The sequence below is a fragment of the Pipistrellus hanaki genome (assembly GCF_964339955.1).
Source record: "Pipistrellus hanaki genome assembly, chromosome: 2".
Lineage (NCBI taxonomy): Eukaryota > Metazoa > Chordata > Mammalia > Chiroptera > Vespertilionidae > Pipistrellus > Pipistrellus hanaki.
The window spans coordinates 165,083,775-165,100,872 of record NC_140504.1 but is presented as its reverse complement, the minus strand read 5'-3'; the positions used below and the strand labels follow the sequence as shown (position 1 = coordinate 165,100,872).

General features: G+C 40.1%; 1 protein-coding gene across 2 annotated transcripts in view; it reads left to right on the top strand.

Moving 5' to 3' along the window:
• Positions 1 to 9,053, top strand: part of STIL (STIL centriolar assembly protein) — a 44,248-nt gene extending 35,195 nt beyond the window's left edge. Inside the window, exons 15-17 of one of the 2 annotated variants that reach the window (XM_084872356.1) lie at positions 186 to 402; positions 3,776 to 4,026; positions 7,552 to 9,053. In XM_084872356.1, the coding sequence (XP_084728482.1) occupies positions 186 to 402; positions 3,776 to 4,026; positions 7,552 to 8,341 (1,258 nt within the window). In that variant the 3' untranslated portion in view covers positions 8,342 to 9,053. The remainder of the gene's footprint in view (positions 1 to 185; positions 403 to 3,775; positions 4,027 to 7,551) is intronic. The other variant, XM_084872357.1, reaches the window with a different exon arrangement.
• The last annotated feature ends 8,045 nt before the right edge of the window (positions 9,054 to 17,098 follow it).

Here is a 17,098-nt window from a genome sequence, read left to right as displayed (position 1 = left end):
AAAAAGGTATCATGACCCAGCTTATTATATACAGCCTATCAAGGTGAGATGTTCATCACTGAGAACTAAAAATGCAAACTACAATAGAATACTGCTTGAGTCTTTCCTCTTTCTTCCATAGTTACTGTACTTTGTGAAAGGTACCTTGAGAATTAACACTTACATTATATATATTTCCTTTCAAGCAGCTCTTCTCCAGTTTTGAGAAAAGAACCTGATGTGCCTGTGTTCCTTCCAAATTCCCTGCTGGCAGAGAGCACAAGCATGTGCTTACAGAGTGGACCAACAGAGGGTGCTAGTAACAACTCTGTAACATTAGAGGAACCAAAAGTTGAACAAGTAATGCGACAATCCTTGCCTCATCAAACATCAGATAACCAGAAAATATACCAGGATTTATTGGTAAGAAAATGTAAAGCATTTCATCTCTTGTGAGATAGTTATTTAGTCTAGGATATACTAATCAAGCTTTTCCTACCTTTAAAACTGATTGGGACCTTGATATAAAAAGGTTTTCTGCAAGTTAATGATATAATTTATTTCTTTTAGCTTTTCATAAATTATGATCATCTAAATTCAGTAATTTACTATAAGTTTTCCAGTTATCAGGTACTTAGGCAGGAAATAAAGCTTTATTTTAAAAATAGAAATGATGATATTAGGCCAAATTCAAACTGAAGTTAGTACCATAAAAAGTAAGCAAGAGCTGAAACCAGTTTGGCTCAGTGGATAGAGCGTTGGCCTGCGGACTGAAGGGTCCTGGGTTCGATTCCAGTCAAGGGCATGTACCCTGGTTGCGGGCACATCCTCAGTAGGGGGTGTGCAAGAGGCAGCTGATCGATGTTTCTCACTCATCGATGTCTTTAACTCTCTATCCTTCTCTCTTCCTCTCTGTAAAAAATCAATAAAATACATAAAAAAAAAAAAAAAGCAAGCAAGAGTTTGCAGAGAGTTTGAATATTGGAAAGAAGTAGAATATTTGTGATAATATTTTCTGATTTTGGTTTAGATAAGCAGCATTTTATTAAATACTTAGCGTAGTCTATGAAACTAACTAAAGTAGATAATATAATAGGTGAATATGGCAGTCTCTGCTTTTGAGAACCAGAATTTTTGAGAACCAGGGGAAATAACGCATGAATACCAGTAACAAACAGCTCTAGGGCAGGTGGAGAAGTGCTGTAAGCAAAGGCAGCACAGACTAAAAATAGATAATTCTGGTTGGAGGAAATAGCTGTCTTAGAAAAGTTAGAATGTAAACTGGAATATAAAGGTCACATAACCCTGGCTGTCACTTCTATCCAAATTGTAGACTTTGAACATTTGATTTCTTCATTTAAAATTGAAAGCTAATTAAGTTTACTTCACAGGACCATAAGATTTCCTCAATGAACACACATTCATTATTTGCCTGCTAGGTCCTAGACTGATGTGAGCAGCTGTGTGCTCAGGAAATGAAATGCGCTTTAATACCAGGAGGACAGAGATGATAATTCATTCTCACTCAAAGTGAGAAAAGGAAGAAGTCAAATTCTGAAAGTAAAAAAAAACCCTACAAAATGTATAACTAAAACATTACCATTTTTTAAAATGAAAGCGTGGTTTAAAACTTTTGTTTATAAAGAATTTATAAGTCCTGAAAACACCTGAAAATAGTACTCAAGCAATTTTAAATCTGAAGGTTTTAAATGAACAAGTGCTGAACAGACATTATTTTTTCTTTTTTTAAAATCAGTACCAAAACTTTATTCACAGATATTGAGAATTTAATTATTTTATTTTTAAATTAAGTTTACTAGGGTGTCATTGGCTAATCTATAATAATAAAAGAGTAATATGCAAATAGACAAAATGGCAGAACAACCAAACAACCAATCAGCATAATATGCTAATGATATGCTAAGGCTGCTCAACTGCTCGCTATGATGTGCACTGACCACCCGGTTAGCTTGCTGTTGGGGTCCGGCTGATTGGAACTGAGCAAGATGGGCCAGACACGCCAAAACCGGTTTGGCTCAGTGGATAGAGCGTTGGTCTGCGGACTGAAGGGTCCCGGGTTCGATTCTGGTCAAGGGCATGTACATTGGTTGTAGGCACATCCCCAATAGGGGGTGTGCAAGAGGCAGCTAGTCGATGTTTCTCTCTCATTGACGTTTCTGGCTCTCTATCCCTCTTCCTTCCTCTCTGTGGAAAATCAATAAAATATAAAAAATGGCTCTGCAAAATGCACAAATAAAACATGCATTTAAAAAAAATGGGCCAGACACATTCTGGAGCCCTCCCATGGTCCTTCCCTGGCCTGATTGTGCACCGGTGGGGTCCCTCAGCTTGGCCTGTGCCCTCTCGCAATCTGGGACCCCTCTGGGGATGTCAGAGCCTGTTTCAGCCTGGTCCTGCAGGTCACTTCCCTTGGGAAGGCACCAGATGCAGGGCTTATGGCTGGTGAGCACTTCTGTGGCAGCGTGAGGCTCTCCCAATTGGGACTGATTGAGTGCAAACCCACACCAGGCACAATGGGGGCCGGGATGAGCTGGAGCAGCAGGTAGGAGTTACAGGTGGTATTGGACTGCAAATTTCAGCCCAATTTCTGCAGGCCACCCAGAGGGATCCCACTCATGCATGAATTCGTGCACCAGACCTCTAGTAAGATTATATAGGTTTCAAGTGTACATTCCTATGTTATACAGTAGGATATGTATATTGCATTGTACGCTCACCACCCATGAACAGACATTCTAAGTTTCCTCTAGGGTAAGGTGACCAGATGTCCTGCTTTTGGTGGGACAATCCCGATTTTTAACAATTTGTCTTGCGTCCCATGGCGTTTTAAAAAAGCCCTCTCATTTCAGTTGATTTATCATTTATTCAGTGTCTGCTATATATGTGATGAATAAGAAATAATCTCTACCTTTCAGTAAGAGAAAGAATTATATCAGTAATTACAGAGATATTGTGGGATGTCTCCTGGTTAATGATGCCAAAGATATGTTCTGGGAGTCTTGGGGAAAGTCCTTATTTTTTTTTTTTTTTAATATATTTTATTGATTTTTTACAGAGAGGAAGAGAGAGGGATAGAGAGCTAGAAACATCAATGAGAGAGACCCATCGATCAGCTGCCTCCTGCACACCCCCTACTAGGGATATGCCCGCAACCAAGGTACATGCCCTTGACCGGAATCGAACCCGGGACCCCCCAGTCCCCAAGCCGACGCTCCATCCACTGAGCCAAACCGGTCCCGGCGGAAAGTCCTTTTTTAAAACGCCATGGGATGCGCGACAAATTGTTAAAAATCAGGACTGTCCAGCTAAAAGCGGGACATCTGATCACCTTACTTTAGGGTCTGATGAAATTATTCATTAGAATGAGCTGCTTTTTTTTTTTTTTTTTTAATATATTTTATTGATTTTTTTATAGAGAGGAGGGAGAAGGATAGAGGGTTAGAAACTTCTATGAGAGAGAAACATCGGTCATCTGCTTCCTGCACACTCTCCAGATGTGCCTGCAACCAACATACATGCTCTTGATTGGAATTGAACCCGGGACCCTTCAGTCCGTAGACCGATGCTCTATCCACTGAGCCAAACTGGTTAGGGCAGGATGAGCTGTTTTTATTAAAAATCTGATAATACTTACAAATGTACTTCATACTTCAGAATTTGGGAAGATATTATTTTGCTTTTCTGTGTCCTTATGCTATTATTTACATTTTTATTTGCTAAGATTGTTAGGGGTTAGTGATTGTTAGTGATCTTTCAAGTATGCTCTTTTCATCAGGGTCAAGTGAACCACCTATTAAATAACTCCTCCAAAGAAACTGAACAACCATCTACCAAAGCAGTGATTATCAGCCATGAACACACCAGAACCCAAAATGTTTACCATGCAAAGAAAAAAAAACATGATTCAGGACTGGTGGACAAAGATTGTGTTCTTAATGCAACCCTGAAGCAACTAAGAAGCCTTGGAGTAAAAATTGATTCTCCCACTAAAGTGAAAAAAAATGCACATAAAGTGGATCATGCCAGGTAATTTTAAAATTTGTTTTAAATGATGAGTAAATTTTAGATGTATTGCAGCAGTCTCATGAGAACAGGTATAAGCTTGCCATTCATTTCAGTTGATTTATCATTTATTCAGTGTCTGTTATATGTGTAATGAATAAGAAATAATCTCTACCCTTTAGTTAGAAAAAGGATTATATCAGTAATTACAGAGATATTGTGGGATGTCTCCTGGTTAAAGATGGCAATGATATGCTCTGGGAATCTTGGGGAAAGAGAAATGAGCTTTTATTCATTTTGGTGTCTGGAAAGTCCTCCTGGAGGGATAATATATGTGCCAGTATCTGGATAGTAGGCAGTTGTGCCATCTAACAGGCAAGAGTATAGTCACATGAGCCTTACCAGTTCCAACTTGTATGTTCTTCTGTCAGATTCCGCTTCATCAAAGTCGACCTTAACACATACTTGTTTTTAAAGATGATAAAATCTGGAAATTATATTATGGTTAGCATGTTTTCTGTTCATTGTTTTTTTTTGTTTTGTTTTGTTTTTTTTTGTTTTTTTTTAAATATATATTTTATTGATTTTTTTACAGAGAGGAAGGGAGAGGGATAGAGAGCAAGAAACGTCGATGAGAGAGAAACATCGACCAGCTGCCTCCTGCACACCCCACACCGGGGATGTGCCCGCAACCAAGGTACATGCCCTTGACCAGAATCGAACCTGGGACCTTTCAGTCCGCAGACCAACACTCTACCACTGAGTCAAACTGGTTTCGGCTGTTCATTGTTTTTGTTGCTGTAGTTTAGTTATAAAAGTAATAGTCTCATGATTTAAAAAAATATCAAATAATACACAAGAATACCAGATAAAATACAAAAGTTCCCATTCCCCAAACTTCTCAGACTCCTCCAACAAGATTACTCCTCTTGTTTGTTTTATATTTTTCTAGAAATGTTCAAGTATATACATGAGTGATGGGTGTTGTGGTTTCGATTTTCTTGTTTAACATTTTTAGCTTACTTTTTTTATAGGCATGTGTAGTTCTTTCTCATGCATTTAAACAGCTGCATAATATTCTGTGGGACCCATCTACTATAATATAGTGAACCCTAGTCCTCTATTAATAGCCATTTAGTCTGATTCTCTTATTTCTTATCTTAAGCAATGCTAAGTGAAATTATTCTACAGGTACTTGTACAAGTATCTTTGCAGGGTAAATTCCTACATAAGCAGGATCAAAGGATATGTGCATGTAAGATTTTGGTAGATGTTGCCATTGGCCACCAAAATAGTTGTACCAGTTTATATTCCTCCCAACAGTGTGGGAGAGTGAGTCTAGCATTTGTGAGGTAGACGCTATATAACATCTGTTGGAATGCACAGATCACCTGCTATCTATATGGAACCCTTACATTTTGGTATGGCTGCCTTTGGGTAGTAGTTTTTAGGTAATATATTTCTTCACAGTGGCCACCCTATTTTATTTTATTTTATTTTATTTTATTTTATTTTATTTTATTTTAAAAAATATATATTTTATTGATTTTTTACAGAGAGGAAGGGAGAGAGAGAGCTAGAAACGTCGATGAGAGAGAAACATCGACCAGCTGCCTCCTGCACACCCCCCAGCGGGATGTGCCTGCAACCAACGTACATGCCCTTGACCGGAATTGAACCTGGGACTCTTCAGTCCGCAGACCGACGCTCTACCTACCACTGAGCCAAACCGGTTTCGGCAAGGCCACTCTATTTTAATGTCTTTAGTGTGAAACATTGAAATTAACATGTTTTAGTATATAATGAACTTACTGAATTAGAAGTTTTTATTTTTCAAATTATTTACATTAATATTATCTATAGATATGTATTTTTCTGGTTGTACATGTTTTCTAATTTAATATGCAAATTTCTTAATTTTAGTAAATAAGCAAAGAAAGTAGAAAAGGACTGTACGTTCAGAAGATATTATCAGTATAATACATTATAAAAGTATAATGTCTAGATAAATTGGTAGTATGTCTTTCATCTTATTCAGTCTCCCAAGTATTAAGTACCAAGAAGGTTAAGGAAGAATTCTTTATAAGGACCAGCAGTACTGAGCATGCTTTCCCATTGCTTGATGATGAGATGACTAGTTTCAGAGAATACTAACGATGAGAATGAAAATACCTGATAGTTAGTTGGGTTTTGTAGAGGTAAGGACGCACATAGTGGCTGGCACATATAAAACAGCTGAATTTCTTCATTGAAAGATATGGAAAGTCATAGCTTATTCTTTGCCTAGATTATACTCAAAGTAGTACTCAGCTCTAATTTTTAGGGAACAGAAAAACAGGTAGCAAAAATGCAAGTTGCTGAATACAGTATAATAAATAGTGGTTATAGAACCCCAGAAGTAAGGCAAACCTGATCTCAGCTTGCCAGTTACTAGCTGCTCAACTTAAGGAAATTAGTTAAAAACCTCTAATCCTCAGTTTTCTCAACTATAAAGTAAAGGTAATAATAGTTCCTACTTCTTTTATTGATTCGGTAAATACTTATTGAATGCCTGCTACTAGGCACCAAGGGATACTGTAATGGGGACAGAAATTTGTGGATTTTCCCGAGAGAGCCAGACGATAAATAAGAAATGTGAGTTAATTGATAGATAGCCGTAAGTGGTAAGGAGAAAACAGAAAAAGTAGGGGAAGGGAAATGTGAGGTATTAGAGTGGACAATAAAGTTGAGATATTTGATATGGATGACCTCTCTGAGAAAGGTTTCTGTGAGGATTAAATAAGATAATGAATGTTTAGCAGAGTACCTGGCACATAATAAGGCATCCATAAAAATTAGCAGCTATTATTCTATACATTATTATAAATTCTATATATTATTATTCTGTATATTATTATACATTATTATAAATTCTATATATTATTATTCTACATATTATTATAAATTAGCAGCTATTATTCTATATATATGATATAAAGGGAAAGGCAACATTGAGCTAACACTAGCCAAAGTGAGTTGAAGGTTATATCTAGAAAGAAAATCAGTGTACACACACACACACACACACACACACACACACACAGTAGTCTATATCTAAAGACTAATTGATGTTTACTTATTATAAATAGAATCTCTTCAACTATGAAAATTTTAATATTCTTAGCTATTTACGAGAGCTTGTAATGTTATATTATCAAATATGTTTTCTATTTTATTTATTTATTTATACTTGACCAATATTTACTTTACCAATGATTTTTACATTTGGGGGCCTATATTTTCTCTGAAAACCATGATTGATGTTTAAATTTAGGAAAATTAATTTGTGTTCCACTTTCAGTTTGTGAATCATGATTACCTTCTAGGTTATCGTATTTATCCCTTGAATGTATCTGGGTCATCAAGACTTAGGTGTTTGAGCACTCTGATAAAAAAACACACCATAAGCCTTAGAGCCGAAGACTTTTTGATACTTAAAATGGAACACATTTAGAATAACACTATTTGATACTCAAGATAAATGATGGCCTACTCCATTTTGTCTTTCAGTGTGTTGGCATGCATCAGCCCTGAAGCAGTGATCTCTGGATTAAACTACATGTCATATGCTAATGTTGGCATGAGTGGCTTAAGCCCTAACAGTGTGGATTTGAGCATGGAGGCAAATGCTATAGCTCTGAAATATTTAAATGAAAATCAGCTGTCACAACTGTCTGTCACTCGATCAAATCAAAATAACTGTGACTCATCCTTTAGCTTTCTGCATATTAATACAGACAAAAGCACAGTAGGGCTTAGTTTAATTTCACCAAACAACATGTCTTTTGCAACCAAAAAATATATGAAGAGATATGGGCTTATACAAAGCAGTGACAATAGTGAAGATGAAGAGGAACCTCCAAAGAACACAGATCACAAGAGTGAACATTTATTGAATCAGAACCCCACATGCACACCTGAGCAACTTGATTGTCAGAAGGAGCCTTCTAGGAATGCCTGTGAAATAATTAATTGTAATAACTGTGAATCCTTGGGCACCCCCAGACATATGCCAGTATTGAAAAATATTACAAATGAAGCTGTTCAGCCAAAAGCAGCACAGCAGTTGAATGAAAACCCAGCTTTTTTATTAAAGAACCTTAAGTCAAGTCCTGCAGTGAACCTCCGAACTGGAAAAGCAGAGTTTACCCAACATCCTGAGAAAGAAAATGAAAGGGACACTCCATTTTTTCCTGAAAGCTTGAAACCTTCTGAAACTTTAAAGCAAATGAATAGTATAAATTCTGTAGGCACCTTCTTAGATGTTAAGCGTCTCAGACAGTTGCCAAAATTATTTTAAACCTTTAACTCCCTGCCCTGATAGGAGGACTGGGTGTCTTCGGAAGATACTTATAGAAGCCAGAACCCTTTGGTAGTTTGGGGATTTCTAATTAAACATGGGTCATCCTGTTTGTTTGTTTTTTATAACAGCTGATTGCAAAGAGTGAACAAGTGAGCTAATTGTAAGATGGCTGGCTGGTCAGAGGGCTAAGTTCTCTTTGTTAAAGAGCTTTTAATGTTACTGAAGCCTTTTTAAAACAAAAACTCCTAAGAGTTGTTTCAGCAAATTTAGGTAAACAGATCCCTCCAACTCTGGATCTGAACTGCTCTTTATACTGTAAATTTTGAAAAGTAAGTCTGTTTTCCTAGCGTGTTGCATCTCTGCATCTACCCAGTATCACCTAAAAGAACTAAAATAAAGTTATCATGACCCTGATTAAATTAGCTAGATCAATACTTACTAAGTTTAAGGGGAAGTTTTGTAAAATAATTTAAGATCTTTTTATTCTAGGAGTTTATATGTCCCCTTAAGATCCATATTTGTTAAATCCTGTGGAAGTAAAACTTTTGCTATATGGTGGGTTATATATTAACTCTCACAGAATAAGAAAATTATTGGGTATGAGTGTGTTGTATAAACTTTGTGAGTTTTTCAAATGTTTTAATTTTTAAATAGAACTAAAATACCTATTAAATTTAATAAAAATGTCTAGATTGACTATTCTCCTTTGTTCTCTGCTACAGCATATTCTTCTCCACTTTAAAAAAAAAAAAAAAAAAAAAGAAAAGAAAAGAAAAGAAAAAAACAGAAAAACTTTTAGGCCCCAGAAAGTTACAAAAATAATAAAGAGAATTCACTATTAAAGAGTACTCACCCAGCAACCCCCAAAGATAATATCTTACATAACCATGTAAATGATTAAAATTAAGAAGTTGACATTGGCTATAGTATTAATAATTAAAACAGACCTTTCAGGTTTCACAAGTTTTTATATGCATTCATTGTCTTACCTTTTGGTATATACCTTGTTTTCCCGAAAATAAGATAGTGTCTTATATTAATTTTTGCTCCCAAAGATGCGCTAGGTCTTATTTTCAGGGGAGAATATGGTACACATTTACTGTTAAATGAAAATAAAGGAAATTTATTACCTGTATACAGTATGGTAGTATGGTGGTTATCAACACAAACCAGACAAACTGTGAATCCTACAGTATCAAGAATTTACTCATTTATTCAATGACAATCATGTCATCACCTTCTGGAACATCATAACAATTCAATTCCTGAATTTCCTGGTGAATTTCTTGTGACTCCATTTCTTTCAGAATCAATGGACCAAATCTCTCATGTTTAGCCTAAGGGGGCCTTATTTTGGGGGGAATGCCTTATATTTCACTCAGAAGGAAACCTGTAAGTAGGTCTTATTTTCGGAGGATGTCTTATTTTCGGGGAAACACGGTAGCTCTGAAATTTTGTCATCACAATCACTGTAGAGAAAGAACTGTACTGTCACCCCAAAGAAACTAGTGCCCTCCTTCCAACCCTGACCTCTAAGAAACAATGGCCTATTCTCCATCCCTGGGATTTTGTCATTTTGAGAATATATAATAAATGGAATCATAGTATGTAACTTTGAAATTGGTTTTCACGCAGCATAATGTCCTTGAGATTTATCCAAGTTGTTGAATGTATCAATAGTTGCTTCCCTTCTCCCTGCATCTTCTTAAATATTAACTTTTAACTTGTTATTTCTGGATATAAATGAAAAAAACCTTCATTTGAGAGAGAAAGCTCTTCTGCTGAAGTTAAATGAAGATACTGCCTTATATCTAAGCTTGATGTATAAATTGGAAAGAAATAGACTTTGGATTTCCAAATACTTTGCAATCCAGCTGGGGCTTTCTGAGGTAATCCTTCCTATATAATAAAGATGTAATATGCAAATGGTCGTTATACAGTGAACCGTGACGACAGACTGTGTAACGACTGGATCATGGATCAGGAGGGTGGGGCGTGAGGCATCGGAGAGCTACAGGAGGGGGCAGGACAGCAAACTATGAAGTGGGGGTAGGGGAAGCTACAGGAGGACAGGGCAGCAGGCAGAGAGCTACTGGAGGGGGCAGCAAGCTATTGGCGCACAGATTCATGTGCAGGGCTACTAGTAATCTGATAATTTATAGTTAGCAAGCCCAAGTATAGCAATATGGTAGCTTTCTGCTGATCCCCACTGGAGCCAGGGACCCATTTGTGCATCTTTTTCTTCAGTGTTGCTCTTTTAGGTTAAAAGTAAGATGAGTAATTAGCAATGATGATTGTGTTTCCCTTTGTTTCCATAGGCATTGTTTGAAGTTTTAGTTATTTTAATAAGTAGTATGAAAGTCCACCTATGGACTTAAAAATATTTTTAAATGTTTTTCTTGATCTCAGAAGGAAGGGGCGGGGTGGTAGAGAAAGAGAGGAGAGAGAGTAGCATCAATGATGAAAGAGAATCATTGATCAGCTGCCTCCTATATTCCTACCCCTCACTGGGGATCGAGCCCACAACCCAGGCATCAGACCAGGAATCAGACCATGACCTCCTGGTTCATAGTTTGACACTCAACCACTAAGCCATGCCAGCCAGGCATTGGAGTGAAATTTTAGTGGAATTGTCAATGCCACACTTTAACAGCACTGTGTGCTCTGTTTAATGTTAATCCTCAGTGTCTTATTCAAGAGAGTATAGGTACAATTTATATTGCACATTAATGAACAAAAACCAGGGGATGTTACTGAATTAACTGACAACCTCATTAACTGTACGATTATCACTGGGAATCCACACCAAATAAAAACTGAGTCTGAGGCTTTTTAGGCAAAATCAAATTCCATCACCACAACTAATTTAAGGCCTCTGATAAAGATGCTTAAGCAGTTTCAACAAAACATGTCGCTCTACTAAATACATTTCCAGAGAAGAGAGACCATCACCGAAGCCTACTCCAGAAAGTTCTCTAAGAAGAGTGTTTTACTATCGTAAGTTACTTGGCAACCTATTGCTATGATAGCATCTAGGCATCTTTGGAAAAAGCATTAGTACTGGGAAAACCGGATTTAAAAGACTTTTGAGATGATTGTCTCTCAAGTGACATTTCTCTGAAATTTTTTCATTCATCCAGTCCCCAGCAAGCTGTTTATAGATATGGGTATGCTACTTCAAATGAAATAAGGGAACAATGGAATTTCTGCATCCAGAAACTTACTCACTAGTCTGGGTCCTGACAAATTGACCTCTCCCCACCCTCTTCCCCCCTCCCCCCCCAAACACCAAATATGCACTAACTCGGCCTCTGAACCCCTTGTGGCTAACTGCTCCATGCTCACTTGTCCTCTGCCTTGCCCTGCAGAAGTGGATATAGACATGTTAGACATGAGCCTTGCCCTTTGCCAGCTGTCAAGATTAGGGAAAACAGATACACCCTGGAAGCAGTCACATAGCAGTACATGATGAAAAGCCAAAACGAGTGGTCCAGACTAAGCTGCAGCAGTGTCTTCCACCTTTTTAGAACTCACTGTGCAGAGTACTTAACATGTGTTAGTTCATTTAAGCCCCTGCTGACCACATCTGGTGATTGTCATCATCATAGATGGGGAACAGCCTGAGGGAAGTACTTATCCAAGTAAGTTGCTAGGAGAGATTCACACTCAAGTATAACTTCCTAGCTCAAGCTCTGAGTAAGCCACTGGGAAAACAACTCCTCTGAGGCCTGAGGAATTCAGGAAGAGCTTCCTACAAAAAAACAACAGATGATTTTGAACATTACAGTCAATGCTGTCTTCAAATATACATTGTCCTCTAAGCTGTCCTGCTGTATTTTCCCCTAAGAAGGAATCTCCTTGCCCTTTAGCAAGACCAGAAATGACTTTTTTATTTTACTTTATTTTTTTTTTTACCCAGGAGCCCTGAAGGAGGCCACCCCAGCTATGTAATGTTAATATTAAAGCATTCATTTCGGCAATTTTCATCCTGGTAACCTCCTCGAGTCTACTGTCAGGGCTCCAGGAAATTGAGGAACAAAAGATTTTTCTGTGCCCTTGTTTTCTAGGCATTCCTCATAAGGGCAGAACCTTTGCTAGCCTCCTAAGATGAAAGAGGTCTTTGTGCCTGCAAAATAAATTACATGATAATGTCTTAGGTTGATAGACTATTTCACACATTTTTCAAAGTGTGCTTTCCCACATAATACTTCCTCTTATTAATACTTACAAAACTGGACTGAAGTATCATTAACCCCTTTTTTCAGATGATAAGGCAGACACAAATAAGTTATAACTGGGCCAAGGTCACACACATATAGTTAACAATCTAGTGTTCTTCCACAGCATCTAGCCCAGAAGCAGCCATTCTCTCCACGTTTCTGATCCCCATCAGCACCATTTTCACTCCTAATCCTTCCACAGGTACCTAATATTCGTTCTGCTGGGCGCTGAGCTAGGTGCTGAGCATAAGGTGATGAACAAGCCAAATTTGCCCTGTAGGAACTCTATCTAATGAGACAGACATGCAAACATTAACAATGCTGAGAGGTCAGTGCTCCTATATGAAATGGGAGAATAGATTAAGAGAAGCTTGGAGGAGGGTTATTCTGACAACACTGGAATTTTCCAGAATCTTGCAGGAGCAAGAGGGAAGAGAAGGGAAAGAGGTGATAGTTCTAATAAAGGAAATAGCTTGTTGAAAAGCCTGGAGATATGAATAGGTATAGCACTGGAGAAGGGGGTTGGGGACAAGAAACTAAAGATAGGTAAAGGGGTAAAATATACAAGTAGAAAGATTACTGAATTAGAAGTCAGCAACAATTGGATTCTTCTCGTTGCTCTGCCCCAAGTTCTGTAACATTGGGCAAGTCACCTCATATCACTCAGCTTCAGTTTCCCAATTTTTGAGGTGAAGGGGTTAGCCATGTGTCGCTGACATGCTGTGATTATATGAACAGTGATTCAGAAATAGGGTATGAGGCGTGGTTTACAAGTCCAGAGGGGAAGGGTTCCATAAAAGATCATTAGAGTCGAGCCTTCACAGGTATAGATGAGGTTTCCCTACTTTTTACAATGCTTAATATATTTCACAATTTAAAAAGAAAAAGAGAGTTCCATTTTCCCCACCAAAATGTTGATTAATAATAACTGTTCCAAGGAATACCAAGATGCCTTTTACCAGCTCTGAATTGCACATTCCCTGTTTTTAAGGAGTTCAAAGTACAGTGTGAAAGAAAATATCAAACCCATGGAAAGGGGTTTAGGGTTTGGAAGCCTGGGTGATGTTCCTTATCTCCTCTCTGCTTCCCAAACCGGAACTGTCTGGGTCACAGAGAACATCCTCAGAGGAAATCCTGTTTTCCCACTTCCTGGTCAGAGACTGAACTCCAGGAAAAGGAGAGATTAGGGGAGAGCTCTGTGTCCTGTCTCTTCACGGGAGATCTGGGACCAGGAGGGCAAGAGGGACTAATTAAAAGCATAATGGAAACAATGACGTAAGGTACCCAAGCTGCAGAGCTCTCAGAAGTCACTTGGTCCTCATTGTACAAAGAAGAGGAGGGGCTGTTCAGGTTCACACAGCCTAGTAAGCACCGAGCTGGCACTGGAACTCAGGATGCTAGCCTCCCAGTGCAAACTATCATAGGCCACAGTATCTGAGTCAGTAAGTTGGGTATCAAGCAATCAAACCTAGGCCCACCCCGCTACCCTTGATACCATAAAGGAAAGCAAGGGCGCGCGCGCGCGCACACACACACACACACACACACACACACACACACACTTCTTGCTTTGCTCACATTGCTCCCTTTGCCTCCAAACCCTCCGTAGGTTCAAAGCCTTGTGTATCCTTCAAAACCTAGCACTTTTGTTAACTTATTTATTCCTCACAACAACTGTATGAAATAGGTATTTTTATTAGTCCCAATTTTATGGAGTAGAAAATAAGAGCAGCTGTTAATTAAAATTTCCCAAGGTCACACAGCCAATCTGAAGAACCAGGATTCAAACTCTGGCAGTCTTGCTCCAGAGCCCTTGCTCTTAACCTGAGGGTTAGGTTGGGAGTATGAAGACTCCCTGGTAAAGTGATGTGCCCAGGGTCACCCAGGTGAAGTCAGGATTTGAACTCAGGTCTGTCTGACCTCTGACCCCATGTTCTCTTCTCCTTCTCCTTTCTCTCCTGCTCCTTCCCTCTCGAGGGTGGAGGGTTGAGGTCAGTATGTGTTTCACTTCCCTAAAGCCCAATATTCCTAACCTTGGTAAAGTGGTACCAGGTCATAGATGCTGGCTGGTTGGAAGGGAAGCAGGTATATGAAGCAAAGCTGAACCCATTCCTGGCGAGTGACTTGCTCCAAACTTCCAGAATCACCCAGGGACTGTTCTGTGACTCTCCAAGCCCCCTGCCTGTGTTCCCCTCCCCACCCAGCACAGAGAGTATCTGTGAAAATAGGGAGAGTCCACTGCCCTCACCCCCATCGAGGCCTGCATTTCTTCACAGCTTGTCTGATCCTGGAACCATCTCTCTCTCTGACAGGGGCCTTAAGGATGCACTTCTCTGTGGCTGATTTTTAGGATCAGGAAGGTTGGCCGGTTCCACTTCCTCTAAGTTCATGGCCCAGGTTCCTGCGGGTTGGTGTCCCTCTCCCTCAATTTCTTTCTCCAGGTTCGTCTCTGTCACTCTTATTCAATATACATTTTGTGGCGTTCCTCCTCTGTCTGTGCAATAAGGGGCTTCATGGGGTACACAGACACTCGGATACGTGTGGTCAGCACCATGTTGGAAGGATGTTTAGGACACAAATAAAGCAACTAGAGGCAAAAACTTCTTTTCTGCTGGAAATTTTCTATACTCTTGTCTCTTCCATAATGTTTTTGAGGTTATTCTGTATTTTTGCATGTATCTGTAGTTTGGTTCCTTTATATGGCTGGGTAGTATTCTATTGCATGAGCGTACCACAATTTGTTTATCCATTCACCTGTACATGACCATTTGGATTATTTCTAGTTTTTAGCTATTATGAATGAGGCTGCTATGCATATTTGTGTACAAGAGTTCTTGTAGGTATATATTTTTCAATTCTCCCAAGTAAGTATGTTGATAAGGGACTGCCAAAGAGTTCTTCCAAGTGGCTGAGTTTTGCATTCTGTTCAACAATGTAAGAGAATTCCAGTTGCTCTACATCCTCACCAGTACTTGGTATCACCAGCCTTTTGTGGCACAGTTATCACAGGTTTTAGTTGCATTTCCTAAGGCAAGTTTGCACATCTTTTCATGAGATTTTCAGGTATTTGTTACTCTCCTGTAGAGTCACTGGGCGTTCTCTGCAAGCCGCTCAACCTGTCTGTGCTTCAGTTGGCTACCTACAAAATGCAGTCCCTTCTTCACTGGGTTGTTGTCAGGAGTAACTGAATTAACCTTTAAGAGGAGGTTAGGTCAGTGCCTGGCACATGGTACTGCCATGTAAGCGCACCTATTGGAAATTAACCAGAGCACACACAGCACCTCTCTCAGAGGTCAAGCTGGGGGAGAAAGCGCAGAGATTCGCTGCAACCCAGAGTCAGGGTAGGGTAAGGCGTTCTCGTTCTCGCTTGAAAGCCTCGAATTTGGAGTTGAGGGAGAACTCAGCCTTAGGCAGGGGGTACGGGTAAGAGGGTGGGTTTGCGGGGGACAGGTCAGAGAGGGGACAATGCCTCAGGCCCAAATCTTGGCTGGGCTGTTCTCTGCAGGCTGCTCAGCTCCAGGATTAGACTTCAGACCAAGCAGTCTGGGTCCCAACCTCCCCTCCGCCTTAACACCCCAACCGAGGAGCTCCAGGGTTTCCTGCCTGACAAGGCCCCCCACCCCCCACCCCCCCGCCCCCAGCTCGGAGCTGGTGGAGGAGGGCCGGCATTTCCTGGCGGGGCCACCAGCTGTGTCACCCCCTCCTGGACGCTGGGGCCACGCGCTGACCCACAGGCACCAGATGCTATTTTGGGTGGCGCCCAGCTCAGCTCAGTTTCCGTTTTTCCACTGACGGGTCTGTCGGAAATAGGGGAGGGGGAGGTGCCCACGTCACCAGCTCCCAGCCCCAGGCGGACAGGTTGGGATCAGCTGGAAGACTGGAATAGAGGCGGGGAAGAGGGCATGTCTGGGGCAGGGCTGACAAAAGCCTTGCCTCCCTGTTTCTTCCTCACAACTCTTGGACAGGTCATTGCCCCCTAAGTCAAGACAGCAGCCTGTTGGGGCCTCAAAGGCACCCAAAGTCAAGGAATTCGAAACCAAATGCAGAATCCTTCCCTGTGTCCCTGAGCCTCCAGGTGACCATCTAAGGAAAGGAGAACCAAAAATCCGGAGGGTTCCTGGATTTTTCCTTCCTCCTCACCCTCCAAATTCTTACAAGCCCGGTTTTGTATCCTAAATACATGTCATCTTCATCTGCTTTTTGCCATCTCTTCTGCCAGCATCCCAGTACACATGCCTTGGACCAGGACATTGGCCTCAGAACTGGTCTTTCCACATCCTTCCCACCCCCACACACCCCTTCTCCACCTTGCAGTCAGACATTCTAGAAATGCACATCTCCTCCATAGGACCCTACACGTACCCTCAAACCAAATAAACCAAAGGGTTCTCTGAAAATCCTTTGAATTGTCCAGAGGCTTGCTCAACCCACCAGGCTGTTTTCTGTTCCGCTCATGAACCTGAGCCCTTCTGCTTTAGTCCGTGACCCACCTGGAAGGCTCTTGATGCTCACTCTTCCTCTCGCCCTTCAGATC